The 17193-nt window shown below is 65.0% G+C and overlaps 1 protein-coding gene across 1 annotated transcript in view; it reads right to left on the bottom strand.

Moving 5' to 3' along the window:
- Positions 1–2512: 2512 nt before the first annotated feature.
- Positions 2513–17193, bottom strand: part of CDKN1C (cyclin dependent kinase inhibitor 1C) — a 17409-nt gene continuing 2728 nt past the window's right edge. The window contains exons 3-6 of the mRNA XM_035013526.1: positions 4820–4935; positions 3960–4654; positions 3316–3450; positions 2513–3213 (exon numbers count right to left, since the gene is read on the bottom strand). Of these exons, the coding sequence (XP_034869417.1) occupies positions 3317–3450; positions 3960–4654; positions 4820–4935 (945 nt within the window). The 3' untranslated portion in view covers positions 2513–3213; position 3316. The remainder of the gene's footprint in view (positions 3214–3315; positions 3451–3959; positions 4655–4819; positions 4936–17193) is intronic.

The following is a 17193-nucleotide window of genomic DNA, read 5'->3' as shown; positions in this document are numbered from 1 at the left end:
GAGCCAGGAGAGACCCCAAGCAGCCCCTCGCCCCACTCTCGGCCTCATTCAGACCCTCCAGCTCAGACACCCGCGCCCCCCCCCCTACACACGTGGCGCCCCCCCCCCCTGCCGCCCCCCCGCCCCCCCCCCCCGCCCGGGGCAGCCCGTTCCCAGCCGCTGCCTGGTTAAAGGCTCTACAGTCTGTGCCCAGCCTGGTCTGCACGAAGCTGCCATGCACAGAGCCTAGCCCAGTGCCTGGCTTGCAGCACGCGCTCAGTCAGTGTCTGGGGGAGCCTGAAGAAGACACGTCATCTGAGCCCCTGACGATCACTGCGCACCTACTGTGTGTGCCTGGTGCAGGGCTCCACGCTTTGTGCGTGTGAGCTCACATTCCCCTCCTGCAGCCCGGGGGGCCTGGCTCCCCTTCCCACCTCGTGCCCGCCTTCCGAGAGACAGGCTAGGGCGATGCAGCCCCACCAAGGTCAGTGACTCGCCCTCCGGTAGCCTGCTCCATGTCTCAGTTTCCTCCCCAAACGGGGAACATGGCAGGGCTACGCTGGTAAGATCTCGCTGAACTGTGCTCAGCTCGTGCCATTAGGCCCCAAGACTGGTTGTCCTGGTTGTTGGCTGTAGTATTAGTACTATTATTATTATTATTACCATCATCCCGGATCCCCAGGGGAGCTGGAGCCAGCCCCTGACTGAGGGCACATGCACCGCACACACACTCCACACGTGTGCTGGCTGCCAGTCTGCTCCCAGGTGCTCTGGGCTTGGGCAGGGCCTGGGCATGCGGAGAGGAAAGGGTCCATTCTGACAGCAGGGCGCATGCCCATTCTCACCGTCACAAGCACAGATGAGAAGAGAGTTGGGGGCCACCAGATGTTACTGTGTCCCTAATATCCTCATATGACGACCACAGGGCACCAAAGGCAGGAAACGGAGACCCACCGAGGGAAAGAAGGGCTTGCCGGGTCCACGTGTGCCCAGGGTCACAAGTTGGCCCCAAATCCAATGCTTTTTCCCTGTGGAGGGCACCCTCTAGGTATCTCTAGCAGCTCCTGCTGGGGGGCAGGGGGGCATCTCTAGAAACGATAGCATTGTTCGCCTTCCCATTGGGAGGCAGCGCTCGCCCTGCCTTGGAGAAAGCCACCCTTGGGTGACAGCAGGAAGCAGGGAGGGACAGCTGGGCTTGGGGACTGTGAGGTGCCCCTCTCCTGCCAGATTCAGGTAGAGTGCAGGGGACTCTGCCAGGTGCCGGGCCCAGCAGCCCCCCACTCGTGCCTCAACTGCCATCGTGCTTCCTCTTCCCCCCACTGTGGTCACACAGCAGCGGCGGGGGGGTGGTTGTGGGACAGGAGAGGCTTGAAGCCTGATGTCAGGTCTATGCAGGCCTAATTCCCACGTTGTAATCAGGCTGATAGCAAGCTGGAGGGGGGCCAGGCCCCCCGACCCTCACTGCTGGGGCATTTCTCAGTGACCTGTCCAGCCCCATCTCCCTCCTCCAGGCCCTTTTAGGCACTGGGGTTGGGGGGGAGGCGAAGTTAATTACATCTAGATGCATCTTCAGACTCAAGGGTTGAGCCCAGCCTTTGTCCCTGAGCCGTCAGGGACGTTCAGTGTTGCCTACAGCCCCCAACGGTTAACTTAAATACACCACCAGTCCCCGGCTTCTCCTGGCCCAAGGCACCCGCACAAATACTGCTGGCCGCCAGTTTGTGCTACCTCACGTCATCCTTTCCATTGTAAGCCATAATTTTCAGAGGTTTATAGGTCAGCTATAAAAAAATAAAATAAAATAAACCTCTTTTCGACTGAAAGGGAGTACTTTGAAACCAGAAGGCTGGTGGGTGCATGTGCCTGGATGCGACCGCGAGTTCCTCCTCAGCCGGAGCCCACCCCTCTCCACCCCTCCCCACCCCTCCCTGGCCCGTGGCACCTCCCCTGCCCCCCCTCCTCCCTCGCAGGCCTTTGGGCTGCCCCTCCCCCACTGCGAGCGCGAACAGGCCCGGAACCCGTCGGTGGGTCCTCTGGCCGGACCCCGGTGGACCCTGGCCCACGAAGCTGGGAACCCCAGAGCCACTGGGCCTCCACCCTGTGCGAGGCTTGAAGAATTGAAAGCCCCGGTTCCCAGGCGGCGCCGCGGTAGTCAGCGAGGGGGGGAATGGGCGTTGGCCCAGCCCCCGCAAGTGCCCACCTGAGTCCCATCAGGGCTCAGCCCAGGGCGGCTGGAGTGTGGGTGGCTTCCCTGGAACAGGGGAAGCAGTGAGCCCCCCCAGTCTCGACGCACAGCCCCGCACGTGAGGGGGGCGGGAGGGAGGGGTGACAGAGAGGGCGGGGCCGCTCATCCCTAAGTTAGGGGCCTGCAGCAGGTGGTGGTGGGCCTGCCCTACCAGGAGAAAGTCCCTGTCGCTTTGGGACGGGTGGCCTAAAAAGAAGCTGGGCTGCCCCCTGTGTCCGCTGTCCTATCTCCCTAACTTCTGGGGGTGCCAGAGAAGGAGGCTGGAGGCAGTTCACGCACACACGGAGCTGACTTGCAGCGTTTTTCGGCCTCTTTATTTAGAACCCGGCGGACGAGGGGCCGGGGCAGTGGTGCAGACGGCTCAGGAACCATGTTAACAAATTTGTCTTCAAGTTTAAAATAATCATAATAATAAAAAGAGACAGCGAAAGCGCGAAGAGAACTGCTAGCTAGATGGGCTTGTACGGCAGCTACAGCTTGTGAGCGACCCCCTCCCCCCAGAGTCCGCTATAAAAATAAATTTACATTTGTCGATAACCAGATGCGGTGACGTGCCTTTGGCATAACCAATAACCGAGCTATCGCGTGGCAGAGCGGCCCACGCCTCGACATAAATAGAAAATATAAGTTAGTATAACTTTAAAAACTTTTTGTACAAATATACATGTTTTTTTCTTTTTTCCTTTTTTTTTTCTTTTTTCATTTTTTTGCACTGAGTTTCAGCAGAGATTAAACATTTTATATAAATGACTCTTAAAGCTTTACACCTTGGGACCAGTGTACTCCTCGTGCAGAATACATTTAGATATAAAAGACGTTATTAATACATTGCACAGTTTTTTTTTTTTTTAAATTTTAAACACGAAACCGAACGCTGCTCGGTGGCAGCTGCCGCCGGTTGCTGCTACATGGACGGTCCCAGCCGAGGCCCCGCGCTCCTGTCCTGTCCGCTGCCCAGCGGGCTCCCTCAGGGCTCTTTACGCGCGACGCTGCGGGAGAGAGGCGCGGTGAGCGACAGCAGACAGACAGGGCGGCCGCGAGGACCCCGCGGGGCGACCCCTCCCGCCCAGCGCGCGCGGGGCCGTACCCACCTCATCGCAGCCGCTTGCGCGGGGTCTGCTCCGCCGAGCCTACGGCCGGAGCGGCGCCTGGGGCGGCGCATCCCGCGGGAACCTCGTTCGACGCCTTGGCCTCGGGCGCGGGTCTCTTGCGCTTGGCGAAGAAATCTGCGGGCGACAGCGCGCGCAGCCGGTCAGGGCGGGGTCGGCAGGGGAACCCAAGAGGGGGCCGGGGTGGGGGCGCCGCCCCGCCCGCGCCGAGGTCCGCGGCGGGTCAGCTTTGTTTACGTCGCCCGCGCAATGTGCTGTGTAAGCATTTCTCCTTGTCCCGCGGCCAAGCCCCCCGGGGCTGCCGCCGCGCTTAACCCCCTCCGCGCCGCGCCCGCCGCGCCCGCCGCGCCGCCGCGCCGGGGAGGGGCTCCCGCGGCCAGAGCGAGGATCGCGCGCCCGGGGGCCCGAGCGCGCGCTCTCCCGTCCCTCCCGCGCCAGCCGCTCCGGAGCACAACAGCAGGGCGGGACGGGGTGCGGGCGCAGCCGCGCCCTGCGCGCCGCTGGCCCTTTAATGCCACGGGAGGAGGCGGGGACCGAGGGAGGCCCCCGAGGCCGGGGGAGCCCGGCCGGCCGGACAAAGCAGGGCCGGGCCGGGCCGGGCCGGGGCGGGGCCGCGCGGGGCTCACCGGAGATGAGAGGCCCGGGCAGCTTCTTGATCGCGGCGCCTCCCGCGGCAGCGGTGGTGGCAACAGCCCCTCCGGCGGCGGCGGCGGCGGCGGCGGCGGCATTGGTGGCGGCGGCGGCGCTACCGGTGGCAGCGGCAGCGCCCGGCGCGGGGCGCCCCGACATCCCTGAGTGCAGCGGCTCGGCGAGGGGCTCCTGGCTGCGCGGCGGCGGCACCGCCTCCTGCTCATCGCTCTCCTGCGGCGCCGCGGCTGGGGCCGGGGCGGGAGCCACCACCGGGCCGCCGGACGGCGGCGCCGGCGCCTCCCCGAGGCCGTCGAGGGGCTCGTCGGCCGGCGGCGCGGGGGGCGGGCTATCGCCTGCGCCCTCCGGGCGGGGCCGGGGCGCCAGGAGCAGGCGGCAGCGCCCCACCTGCACCGTCTCGCGGTAGAAGGCGGGCACGGAGTCGCTGTCCACCTCGGTCCACTGCAGACGCCCGGGGCCGCGCAGTGGCACGTCCTGCTGGAAGTTGTAGTCCCAGCGGCGCTGGTCCTCGGCGCTCAGCTCGGCCAGGCGGATCTGCAGCTCACGGCTCAGCTCCTCGTGGTCCACCGGCCCGAAGAGGCTGCGGCAGGCGCTGGTGCGCGCGAACAGGGGAAAGGTGCGGCGGGCGACAAGGCGCTCCATTGCCAATGCGCTGCGGAGACACACGTCGAACCTGGCCCGGGGCGGCGCGGGCCGGGGCCACGGGACAGGAGAGGAGAGGAAGAGGAGGAGGAGGAAGAGAGGAGAGGAGGGCGGAGGCCGGGCGCAAGTGAGACCCCGCGCAGTCGGAGTCTGCATTTGCAAAGGGACGCGGCGGGAGGGCGGGCGCGGCGGCTACCTGGCTGTCGGGCCCTGGGCTGCTCCTGAGTCTCGCTTGCGGTGTCGTCCGGCCGGCGGCCGCGCCCCCTCAGTGCCTGTCCTCGCCCGCTCGGCTCGTTCGGGCCTGGTTGGCACCTACCGAGCGCAGAGCACTTGGCCTGTGGAACGCCCAGCCCTCGCGCGCCCCTTTATACGCGAGGGTCCCACCCCCCCCCCGCGCGGGGGCCCCGCGGCGATTAGCATAATGTAGTATTTTCAGTTTCAACAACACCGCGGCGATTGGCCCGCGCCGCTCTGCCCCCGCCCCGCTGGCGGCCCGGCCCCCGCGCACCGCCCATTGGCCGCGTGCACACACCCACCCGAGGGCGGGGCGGGGCGCGCGGGCCGATTGGCGGGGCGCGGGCCGCGCGCGGCAGCGGGCGGGGGGCGGTGAGCGGGGCGGGGCCCGAGTTAAAGGGCGCTGCGGGCGGTAACGTGACACCGCGGCGCCCCGCCCCCTCGCCCCATCCCCCCCTCCCGCCCCCCTCCGGCTCCTTTGTCTGCTGGCGGGGGCTGCGAGGCGGCGGCGGCGGCGGCGCGGGCGCCCCCTCGGCCGGCGCGCCCTCCTTGGCGCGGCGGGGCCCGGCGTCCGGGCAGTTCCGACTCGCCCCCCGGGGGCGCCAGCCCCGCCGCCCGCGCTCACCATTGGGCCTCCAGCGCCGGCAGAAGGGGCTTGAACCAGCCGCGGGCATCTCGTCCCTAGCTGCGGCGAGACGGGGTCTTCGGCTGCCCCCGCGCGGCCTGCGGCGCCCGGGGCTTGTGAGTCCCTGGCGGGGTTCCGCGCACCTGGAGCCCTAACACACCTGCTGGCCCTAAGGCCCTCGAGCCACTCTTCCCGCCCCCCCACCACAGGGCGAAGTCTCAGACACCTTGGAGAGCCGACCCTCAGCCCCTTGAGTCCTGAGCCAGATCTGGGGGCCTGCCAGCCCTGCTCAGTGGATGGGAAACGGGCGGAGCCCGTCCGGGGCTATGCCCACCACGTCGTGGACCAGGTGCCCGGCACCTCTCAGGCTTCGGCCACACAATGCCAGAGGTCTGAGTGCCCAGACTGGCTGGAGGCTGTTATCCCTGGATGGGGTATTGGACAGGGCACTAGAGGCTTCTCCAGCGGGGTGGGCCTGGCCCGGCCTAGCCTAGGGCCTTGACTGGGTATACTGATCCTCTGGGCCAGCTTTATCCCCTATCACCCCCAGGTGGGAGGTGGGGGTGAGCAGTGGGCAGCCCCTCTCTAGCTGCTGTAGGAGTTTTATCTGTCCCACCGTCCTGGAAGGCTAGGACCCCGTCATCCTGCCCAATAAATATTGTTGGTTGTTGGGAGAAAACATGCCCTGAGAATGAGGGGGCACGCGAGCCAGAGGGCCCTACTCCAGCTGTCAGGGGAAAGGGAAGGACCTGCCAGGACCCACACCCCTTCTCCCCCACACGCCGGGCCTTGCCACAGCCCCAGGTGCTCCCCGGAGGCTCTCATCCCAGCAGGGCCAGGCCATGGGAGACCATTACTTTCTGCAGCTTTCCCTTTGGCCCAGCCTGTTGTGGGGCGGGGAGCCTAGGAACTGCCTCCAGCCACCTCCCCACCACCCCAGCCCAAGCTAAAAGCAGCCCTGGGCTGGGGGGTGGGGAGGGTCAGGCACCTGTTGGAGGGTCCAGCAGAGCCCTGAGCTGTCAGCCCCTGTCCCGGGTGAGCCCATGAGCCCAGCAAGAAAAATAAGGCTGACCCGACCCCAACCAGACCGCCTCCCCCACAGGGTCAGGTGGGTTCCAGGACTCCCCAGGGATGGGACGGTGTGATAGTGTGCAAATGTGTCCTGGAGGAGGTATCCTGGGTCCAGGGGAGGCGAGGGTTGAAGTGAGGGGATGAGACAAACAGGAGCGGGCATTGGCGCAGGGGAGGGAGGGGGGGACAGGGCAGGGTGCTGGGGTCTTGACAGGAGGACCAAGCGATGGTTCATGATTGGTTTTTATTCTCTTCTGTGCACTGCATTCCACGTTTCCCATAAGCATTGAGATGTTACAATTTTGTATCTTCAGGAACGTAAAGAGGAACTGAGAAAGGTCCCCCAAGCTCTGTGGTCTCCTCACACCAGGCTGACGTCACCGGGCCTGGGGCTAGAAGGAGGCAGGCCTGGCCCAGCCCTGGTGCCAAGGTCACATCAGCTTCCCCAGGGCCACAGCCGGTAGTGACCACAGAATGTGGAACCAGGTGGCCCCCAGGATTTCCCGAGAGGTCCGGATGCCCTGGCTCCAGCTGTCCAGGAGGGCAGGCTGGGGAAGTAGCCCACCCCCAGGCCAGATTCAGCCTCCAGGCCGGCTCCCTTCCTTGAGGAAGGAAGCCACCCCACTCCCAGGCCCTGCTCCAGACACCCAGGGGAGTCCGAGCTCTCCTCCCTAGCAGGGACTGCCTGGCACTATGAACACCTGTCTGCCCTCGGCTCCCTAAGGGCAGAGGACCTAGTAGGTGCTTCATAAATGAGCAGGAGCCGAGCCTGCACCGGGCCCCTGTGTGACCCTGCCCTCCCCCAGCACTGTCCAGTTCAGGGGGTGGGCTTAGAGGGCCATTCCCACGGCCTTTGCTGCCCACCCTGCCACCTCCATGGGGGCCAGTTGAGCTCAGCCAGGTGGGTCCCAGCCCCCTCCCAGTGATAAGCCTGAAGGATTGTGACATTGAGTCCTGCCTCCAAGGACTGGGAGTGGCAGGCCCCCACACCTCGTGTCACACAGTGTGGTAATAGCGGGGCAGTGCTGGGGCCAAGCACTGCCCGGGACAGCTTCCCTGCATCCCCTTGCTGGGCCTCACCTGTGTGCAGGGAAGGGAGGGGGACGGAGCTGATAGCGGGAGCCTGGGGAAGCCACCAGGGCCACGCATAGTGGGGGAGGGAGCAAGGTTTGACTCAACCTCAACCCGCTGCCTGGCTTTCTCTTTGCTTTCCCTCCGGGCTTTCTGCTTCTCTTTCTCCAAGGGCCACGAGGACACCTCCCCTCCTGGGCTTGTTAGGGCAGGGAGGTGACCTTCTCTGAGTATGTGACCCTGAATCCAGTCAAGGATGGTACCCATTGGCTCACTGACCTGCCGGTCCCAACAGTGGGGCTGGGTCCCTTCCCCCAAGCCAGGGACAGACCTGGGGGCGGACAGCTGAGGGCTGGGGGCTGGGAGTCTGAGAGAAGGCCCAGGCCTCCACCCCAAGGGCCCCCCCCCCAAGTGTGCAAACCTCTGTCTGAGTACAATAACCAAGCTCTACTTTTGTAATTAAAAATATATTCGAAGGAGAAAAAGAAACAAAAGGAACAACGTTTGTACTCTGTGTTTCTGCAGACAGCAGAACCAGAGAGGGGGTGCTGGCCCCGGGGGAACAGCAAGGAGAGGCTCCCGGGATGCCCCAGCACCCCAAATCCTGCCCACGCAGGAGTGGGGGAGCCCGGCAGGCACCCGGTCCCCTGCTGGCTTCTCCAGCGTACCTCTCTCCGAACTCACCACCCAGTCCAGTGGAGGAGCAACCAAGCAAAAGCACTGTGTTCCCCAAACCGTTTCCTCTTCCTCTCACCGAACAGAACAAAGACCACATTCCCAGCCCCTCGGCAGCTGGGGGGCCACTCGGCCAGTGCTGGCCACAGACAGGAGAGCAGAAAGGCACCCACCCCCTCCAGCCCGGGGCCCATCCACACCAACCAAGCTATCCTGCCCCCTCCTGTCCCTACTCTGCCAGCCAGACTGGGGGTGGGGTGGGGGGGTCCAGGGAGGGACTCCTGGGGACAGCAGAGCCCCTGGGTGGCCGAAGCCCTGAATGACTACAGGGAGCAGAGCCACGCGCTCCCTCCGCACGCCCACCTGACCGAGATGGGAGTGAGAAATAAGGGTCGAGTGCCACTAACATGCGGGGGGCGGGGGACTTGTCTGTCCCGGCCGCCCGCGCTGCCCACCCCCGACTCCCCTGCATGGCACGGGCCTGTTTGGGGTGTCATTTTCTGGATGAGTGGACAGGCCTGGGCAGATTGAAGAACTTGGTCCTGCTCCAGGGCTTAAGGCAGCTAACCCCCTCCCCCAGGGCCTCGCGGGGCTGTTTCCCCTGGCAGTGCCCCCAGTGCCAAGGGAGTGGGCCCCTTTTGCAGTCCAGGAAACTGAGGCTCGATGGGGAGACACCCTTGCCCAAGCGAGTGGCAGAGCTGGGCGGGAGGCGCCGGCCTCAGCCACGTGCTGCCGCCTGCTGGCTGACTTCCACTCTGGGTGTCCCAAAGCCCCCTCCTCCTGGGGAGCCGCGTGGAGCTGCTTCTGGAAGCCCAGGATGCAGCCTGTGTCCTGGGGCCCGCCCCCGGCCTGCCCCCAGGGACCCTGCGAGGGGCGTCTGTCTGCAGGCCCCCCGGACTGCCCTGCAGACACCGAGGCACATTCCCCAGGCTGACAGCACCAGGCACCTTGAGCCCGCCCTGCACCCGGGCGCAGCTCCTTGCCTCACTTAATCCTTCCAAGAACCCGAACCGAGAGGCATTTTGATGCCTGTTTTGCAAGGGAGGAACCAGAGGCTCAGAGAGGTCGAGCAAGCGCTCAGCGCTCAGGGGCAGCAGATCGGTGCCTTTCTCCGGCCCTGAGCCCCTCCCTGGACTTCCACAAGGGGCGGGTGAGCACAAAGGCAGGAGAGGAAAGAAAGCAAGAGTCCCGGGGTTAACCTCCCCCCGCCATCCCCCAAACCTGGAGCCAGGGCTGGCCATCCGTGGGGGCCTGTGGCCCAGTCCCGGGAGGGCGGACCCCTCAGGCGCCTCCCATTAGGGAGGTGACCAAGCTCTTGCCCAGCCCAGTCTGCCCTCTCCTGTGTAGATCTTGGCCTGTCCACTGTGTACCCCACCAGGGCAAAGGCCCGCTGCCCCATCCATCCCCCACCTCCTCCCCCACAGCCCCGGGCTGGGCCAGCCCTTGCCCCACCCCCCACACCACCCTCCCCACCCCCCGGCCGCAGCACCCCACAGTGGGCCTGGACAGGCCTGGCCAGACCCCTGGGGAGGCTGCTGCCCCTCGGAGCCTCACCTTCTCCCCCATAAGATGAGGCCCGCAGGCCCCGAGGAGTGTGGAGAGTTACCGATTAACTAGCCAGCCTCCAGCGACAGGCAGCCAGCCCAGCTCTGAGCCGGGGCTGGGGGGGGGGGGGTTTCCTAGCACACTTGGCCCAGGGCCCAGCGCCGGCGCAGCGAGAACCTTCCTCCCCGCACCGACTTCCCGCGCTCGGCTCGCCCCGCCCCCAGCCCCCCCAGGACGGGCTGTTCTCGGGGCGGCTGCCAGGCACGTCCTCCGCAGGTGCCGGCCTCCCTCCGGTGACGCGTCCACATGCCGCACAACGGGAATCCAAAACTCGGATTACAGGGGCTGCCTTGTGCTCCCGTCTGGGCCGGGCCGGGGGTCCTCACTCCCCGGGACTTAGCAGGAGGGGCTGGGCAGGCCCTGGGGGAGGTGTGGAGGGAGCAGGGAACAGCCCTGGACGTGAGGGCTCTGCTGCCCGGTCCCCACAACGAGCCAGGGGCCCCTTCCCCTCAGAGTCTCAAGCAGAAGGACCACCTCCTCCCCGCTTGTCCAGGACTGTTCCGGTTTCAGCACTGACCGTCCCGGGAGGCCCTTGACCATGGCTTAGCCCAGGCTCCAGACAGACCCTCCAGGGCTGGGGAGGGTTCCCAGGGTAGGGGGACAGGCACTCAGGCGGGTCTTAGGACACCCTGTGGCCAGTCTGGAGCCCCACCAGGCCTCCCTCCTCCCCTGCACCCACAGGACAGAGACCAGGGAGGTCCCCGGGGCTCAGAGGCTCACTCTGCCAGGGAAAGACCAAGAAAAATGAATGTGGGTGAGTGGGTGCCCCCCGACTTCCTTCCTGCCCAGTCTCCTTGAGCCAGTGGGGACCCCATGAGTCAGCATCTCCCGTCCACAGGGCATGCTGGGGACACCAGCTCTCACCGTGCTTCCAACACACCCACGTGGTGTTCCGAGAAGAGCCTGACAGCCAGGGAGGTGACGCGGAGGCCCCCCCGCACCCCTATACCGCCCCAGGGCAGGGCGAGAGGCAGGAGCCCACACGCCCACCGGGCCCAGGGGTGGGGTCTCCCCAGGCCTCGGGGGCAGCGAGCACAACGCCGTGTGTGCGGGCTGGGCAGTGTGTGACAGGCCCCAGAGCGAGTCGGGCGGCCACGGCCAGGGAAGGAGAGCCTCCCCCCATCCGTTCACCACACCTCCCCCGCCCCCTCCCCCCAGCTGGGTTTCAAAGGTGAGCAGTGGTTGGTGGAGACCGACGTCAGGCAGGAGAAGTGGCCCAGCCCTGCAGGCCACACAGAGTAGGGACTCAGCAGAAGGGACGCCTGTGCCCCACCTCCCTTGATGGCCTAGGCATGGTTCGGGGGTCTGCTGAGGCGTCAGAGGTGACAGCCCCTGAGCCCCGAGGCCGCTGGCCAGAGGCCCTGAGGCGGAAAGCTGGGCGCCTGCTGCCCCCTGGTGTCCATGGACGACACTGCAGCCAGGAGCCCACCCACCTGCCCGCAGGCTGGGGACTGGCAAAGAGAGCCCAGGTGGACCCCAGAGCCGCCCTCAGCCCACCCCATTCAGCCCTCACCTGGTGGGGAACTTGGGCAAGGGCCTTGCTCTCTGGGACCTCAAGTCTCCTCAAGTCTAAACTGGGGGGGCGGGCTGCCCAATGTGGCCGGTCAGGGCTGTGCAGGTGGAAAGCCTCCTTCTCAAAAAAAGTCCCCATCACCCCTAGGTATTTGGGGGGGCTGTCACCCACACCTCTCTGGGAAATAACACATGATTTCTCCTGTCTCCAGTGGGTCGGGGGGCAGGGGGGCAGGGGGCCAGGGGGCCAAGGAGCAGGGAGAGGAAGGGGAGCCTCAACCAGGCTAAAGACCCAAAGTGAGGCCTGGCCCCTCCCGTGCCCTCCCCCTGCGGCTCCTCAGCCCCCTCCCCTTCCTCCTCATCCCCAGCTCCTCTTCCTGCTCCTGCCCTGCCCCTCCCCCCCATCTGACTCCTCTCCCCCCATTAGTGCTGCTGGTCACAGCCCTGGGCCATCGGGCAGTTGAGAGCCCTGAGTCTGGCCTCAGCCTCCCCGGTTTGGTGGGCCCCTGCCTTGGAGCCTGGACGGCCTCCCGCGGACACTCTCACCCGCGCCTTCGGTCAAGAACAACCCGCTCCCACGACTTCTCACAACTGGGCCCACTGACCCAGGAACCGTAACTCCATCTCTGCGCGGGGAGCCCTGGCCCCACCGTTAGGGTTAGGGTTAGGGTTAGAGTTAGGGTTAGCAGCGGACAGGAAAGCAAGCCCGGAGAGAAGTCTGTGCCCCACAGGTTCTGTCAGCTGCCCCCCAAAGATCCACCTGCAGCTGAAGGGAGCCCCGTGGGCCAGCAGGGAAGGCCTGGGTCTGCCTCCAATCGCTACCCAGGTGCTCTGTGCTAGGATGGCAGGAAGTAGGGTACAGCAGGAGCCCCCATCAGAGCCCACCCAGGTTTGGGATGAGGAGGGGGATCCTGGGAGGGGCTGGGATCCCAGGCAGGGAGGTGGCCATGCCGGTCACGGCTGGTACCGAGTGAGCCCAGAATGAATCGGATTGCCGGGGAGGGCCTCGGGGGCCAGGCATGTGAGGCCTGGGACCCCAGCCCAGGAGCTGGTGACTTCTTGAAGGCATCGAGGAGCCTTGGAGGCTTCCGGCTTGGGGTCCAGGGTCCTGAGATTTAATGGTGGACGCAGGTGCCGTGAGCAGAGGTCGGGAGCAGGGGTGAGGAATCATGGAAGTCAGGTGGGCAGGAAACGATGGTGCCCCAGGCCAGGGCAGGGCTGGGGGCCCGGAAGGACGAGCTCTGAGAGCGCTGGGCCCCTGGGTCATGGGGCGTGATGAAGGAGAGGGCAGGATGCATCGGGGAGGGTGGTACCAGGAGGGGCTGGAGTGCCGGTAGGAGGGGAGCAGGCCTTTGCTGGGGGGACAGAGGGTATGACCACAGCTACCCCCAGGGTGTTGGTGGGCCCAGATTCCTCCTGGCAGCCCCCTGGCTCTTCCACTGCTGGCCACTCCGTGCCGACAGCATTCACGGGGCAAGGGGGTTGGGGCGGGGGGCAAGTAGGCAGCACTGCCTAGCCGAGGCACAAAGCCTGGGGCTTCGGAATCAGGCAGAGCAATGGCCTCTTACTGGCTGTGTGGCCATGGGCAAGTCGCTTAACCTCTCTGTCCCTCTGCGTTCTCCCCTGCCAGGTTCCTGAGGAGGCTCCGGGGCCATGTCCACACGCACCGGGCACAGTGGCCAGCACGCTCCCTGTCGTCACTGTCTCTCTGCTGACCCGGAGGAGTGGGCACGCACAGCCCCAACCAGCGGCCCCTCCAGCTGCCACTGTATCGTAAACTGGACATTTGCTCTGAGCGCAGGCACATGGGCTGGTGGGGGGACTCAGAACCCCCCCCAAGTCACGTGCATTCCCTAATAACTTGCCGGGCAGGGTGGGATGGTATTTATACACTCGGCAGCCTGGACAGCACCAGCACCCCTTCCAGGGTCCGGGGGGCGCCACGGGATGCAGGTGACCGTGACTCTGGCAGGCCTGCATCCATCGAACATTCAGGCCCAGCGCTCAGCAGTGCCCGCAGCCAGCCCCGGGCTGGACGCTTGTGGGCACCCTCTCTGTGCTGGGTCGGGGAGCCCCGTGCCGTGCACCTTACATGCCCATTATCTCATTCACGCTCCTAAACGGCAGGGACTGGTCTTGTCCATTTCACAGGTGGGGAAACAGCCTTGAGAGGACGAGCCCCTTGTCGAGCGAGACCTGGGAAGTCACAGAGATGCCAGCCCAGAGGGTCTGACCTTGGAGCCCCAGGCATAACCCCTGGGCTCCACCCTGAGCACAGACCCTGCCAGCCCTATGGGCTGCCGGACCCCCTGCGGAGCCGCCTTCCCCGGATGCTCTGGATGCTGATTTATGGAAAATAGTGGAGCAAGTGACTGCCTTGGGTTGGACATTAGCTATGGTGGCCTGGCAGGCCCCTGTTGGCAGTGTGACCTTGAGCGGGCCGTCCTCCTCCAATGTCCAATCAGGATCTAGGCTAGGAGTGTTTCCCTGGGACCTCGGGGGGGGGGGGCCTCCCCTCCAGGGGCTTCCAGGCTGGTGGGTGGAGTCCAAAACAGGTGAATAAACCAGGGCAGGTCTGGGGCTGCTGGCCTGCGGAGTGGCCAACTGCCTGATGGAACAGGCCCCAGGGAGGACTTTAAGGGCTAGGACTCGTGCCGAGTACCGTGGGGGCAAGGGGCAGGGTGAGTCGCTGGGGCTATCACTCCCTCTTCTTCAGCTTCCCCGAAATGTGTGCAAGATCCAACCATCCCTGAACAGAGCAGGGGACCAGGGGCCTCGGGGCGGGAGGCGCCAGATCCCCTAGAATCTCACCCAGCCAGCTTCCAGGGTGCCCAGAGCACAGAAGGGAGGCTGCTGCTTCTTGATTCTTGAGATGTCGGTGTGGCCATCCCCAGGAGACACCAAATACCCAGGCACCTTAAAAGTGCCATCCAGGCAGGGGGAGGTGGCCGGATGACGGCCAAGGGGGTCTCCAGAGTAGGAAGGAGTGCATGGGCTTATGACTTCTGCCTTTCTGGAAGTCCTTCCTGCTCCTTTCCGGATGGATTCTCTATTGGGTTTCCAATGGACAGAGGTTCTAGAAGACACTGGGTGTGGAATTGGATGGTCAGACATGGTGTCGTCCCTTTCAGGTGGGGGACCCGGGGCCAGGACAGAAGGAGGCGGTGCTTGGGGGAGGTTCGGGTACCTAAGAGGCATTGCAAACCTCCAGGCCCCCCAGGCATGTGCCTGTTGGGAGACCAAAACGTATTCTTGTCACTTCTGCCTTGGTTTCCACACCGCAGCCTGGGGAACAGGTATGGGGCTGCTCTCCCTGAGCTCTGCTCTCCTGGGAAGTTCAAAGACCCGTCTCTTCCTGAGTCTGGCAGCCCATCTGCCCTCCCACTCCCCCTCGGAGGCCCTTGCCAGGCCAGACCACCAGCTGCTGCCCACTTCCCCTCTGGCATCCCTGGATGGACACCCCTCCTTTGAAGCTGTTGTTCCTTCCCAAGTATGGAAGTCAGGGCGAGGTGTCCCTTGAGGGGGCTGGAGGGGGGGCTCCCAGGACCTTGCGGTTCCCATCCCCACGCTGCTGCCCCCCATCCAGCATCTTCCCTCCCTTCCTCCAGGTCAAGGTCCCGCATGAGTCTGTCTGGCCTCCAGGGACACATAAAGGGAGAGTGACAGCCATCCCGGTTTGTCTGGAACTGTCCCCATTTTTACTTGGAAAGCCCCATGTCCCAGAAACGCCTCAGTCCCAAGCCAGCGGGGGCAACTGGTGCGTCATGCCGAGTCTGAGTTTCCCAAGACGGGGTCCCCTGTTCCTCCTCTGCTCTGGTCGCCCAGACCATGGTGGGAGGAAAGGGACAGGACCATCCCAGACGGCACTGCACTGAAGGGTTCCAGGTCTCCAGTCTGCAGGCCTCCCGCCATGGACGCCTACAGCAGCCAGCTCGCACGCTTCCCCAACGAGGCCTTCATTCTTCTTGGTCACGGCCACTGGCTGGCTTGAGCCCCTGGAGTGAGTGACCCACACTCACCATGAGGGACCCTGTGTCCCAGCACGCAGCCAGGAGCAGAGCAGAGCAGAGCTCGGTGCGTGCAAGGTGAGTGCCCGTCCGTCCCAGAACCCCAGGCCTCTGCCCTCCCTCCACCTGACTCTGGGGTCCCTGGATCACTAGAGGCCGGTGGAGAAGCCCCCGCTAGCCAACAGAGCCTCCCTTGGGGGATGGGGCCATGCTGTAACCTAAAGGCTTCAATCCCACAAACCCACCCACAGGGTGAGTCAGAACTGACCTGACACTCAGCTCCAGAGAACCAGCCTTGGACAAGGTCCAGCCCCCGCCCAGACCCCAACCCCAGGAGCCTATTCACAGACTCCAGCTCTGGAAGATTCCTTGGCACCTGCCAGCCCAGCCTCTCATGTGACACCTCCAAAGGGACTCTGCCCTCTAAGACCCTAAACCAGACGGCCTCTGGGAAGGAGCTGGCCAGCTGAGGCCGGGCCCCGGACGCCCGCAGCCGGCTGGGGTGCCCCTGTGGACCGGGCACCGAGTGGGAGCGGAAGTCCGACCCCCTCCCCCACGCTGGGAGGGGCCGCCGGAGGCCGGAGCTCAGCTGCGGCTGCAGGCGTCCGGGCGCCCCTGCTGGCCGAGGCCTGAAACTGCACCTCAGCGTGCGGAGATCCCACCCCGTCTGGGGCCTGGTCCTGCCCGGGTGCTGGCCAAAACCCTGCGGGCATCCCTGAAGAGGTAACATTTGAGGTGGGCCTCGGGGAATAATAAAAGTAACAAGCACTGTGGACCCCTTGTCAACCCACAAAGGCGCTCATCTCGCTGAGGATGGTGCCCTACTTCAAACCTCCAGCTCAGACCACAGCCCCAAACCACACCCTCCTACACCTGTGTGCTGACCCCCGTCTCCGCCCACCTGAGCGTCGAGCTCCAGCATGTTCTCCCTCCAGAAGCCCCCACCTCCCCGCTAAGGGCAGCCCATACTGCAGGTCTCTCCTGGCCATGCCCCGTCCATCAGGACACCCTGTCCAACTCTTCCCTCCCAGGGTGTGTGGAATCCCACCCCCCACCTCCGCTGCCACCTCACCCTACTGGGACTGCAGAAGCCTCCCTGTGCGGGCCCATGCCTGTCGGTCCCATCAGCCAGAGGCTCCTTCCAGAAGGACATAAGGAAAGCCCAGAACTCTGCAGGGGCTGCACTGCGTGCAGAGCACAACCCACACGCTCACAATCAGTGTATAATTCACCTATCGCACGTACTGGGTATTATCTGTCCCCTCACACATACACGCACACACCCACACATGCACGTGCATGCATACACACACGTATGTGCACACACGCATGAACACACGTGCACTCTCAGGCTCGCTACAATGCAAGCCACACCAGGGCAGTCGCGCCTGTGGGCTGAGTATCCCCAGCACCTGGCACAGAGCCCAGCACGCGGTGGCACTCAACAAAAGCCAGTCGGCGTCAGCGAGGCTGCCTGTTCCGCAGCCCGTCCCCGTTCAGACACCCGGGCAGGCCCCGGGGTCCTGCCAGCTCTGGGAGACTCACATGGGTCTCACCCTCCAGCACCCTGAGCCAGAGGGTCCCTCCCCAGGGCACATCTCCCCCTGTGCCTCCCCCTCCCAGCCCTCTGGGGCTCCCCCGGGCCTTAGTGTGGCCGGTGAGACCCTCTGAGATGGCCTCACCACCCCTCTCCAGAATTAACTCTTGCCCCACACACACCTTTGCCCCCACCCCATCAAGGGTTCTCGGTTTTCGAAACACCTCCACCTT

Source organism: Mirounga leonina, unplaced genomic scaffold (genome assembly GCF_011800145.1).
Source record: "Mirounga leonina isolate KUSES-001 unplaced genomic scaffold, KU_Mleo_1.0 Mir_166, whole genome shotgun sequence".
NCBI lineage: Eukaryota > Metazoa > Chordata > Mammalia > Carnivora > Phocidae > Mirounga > Mirounga leonina.
Note: the sequence above shows the minus strand (reverse complement) of the source record. Positions and strands in the feature narration are given on the sequence as shown.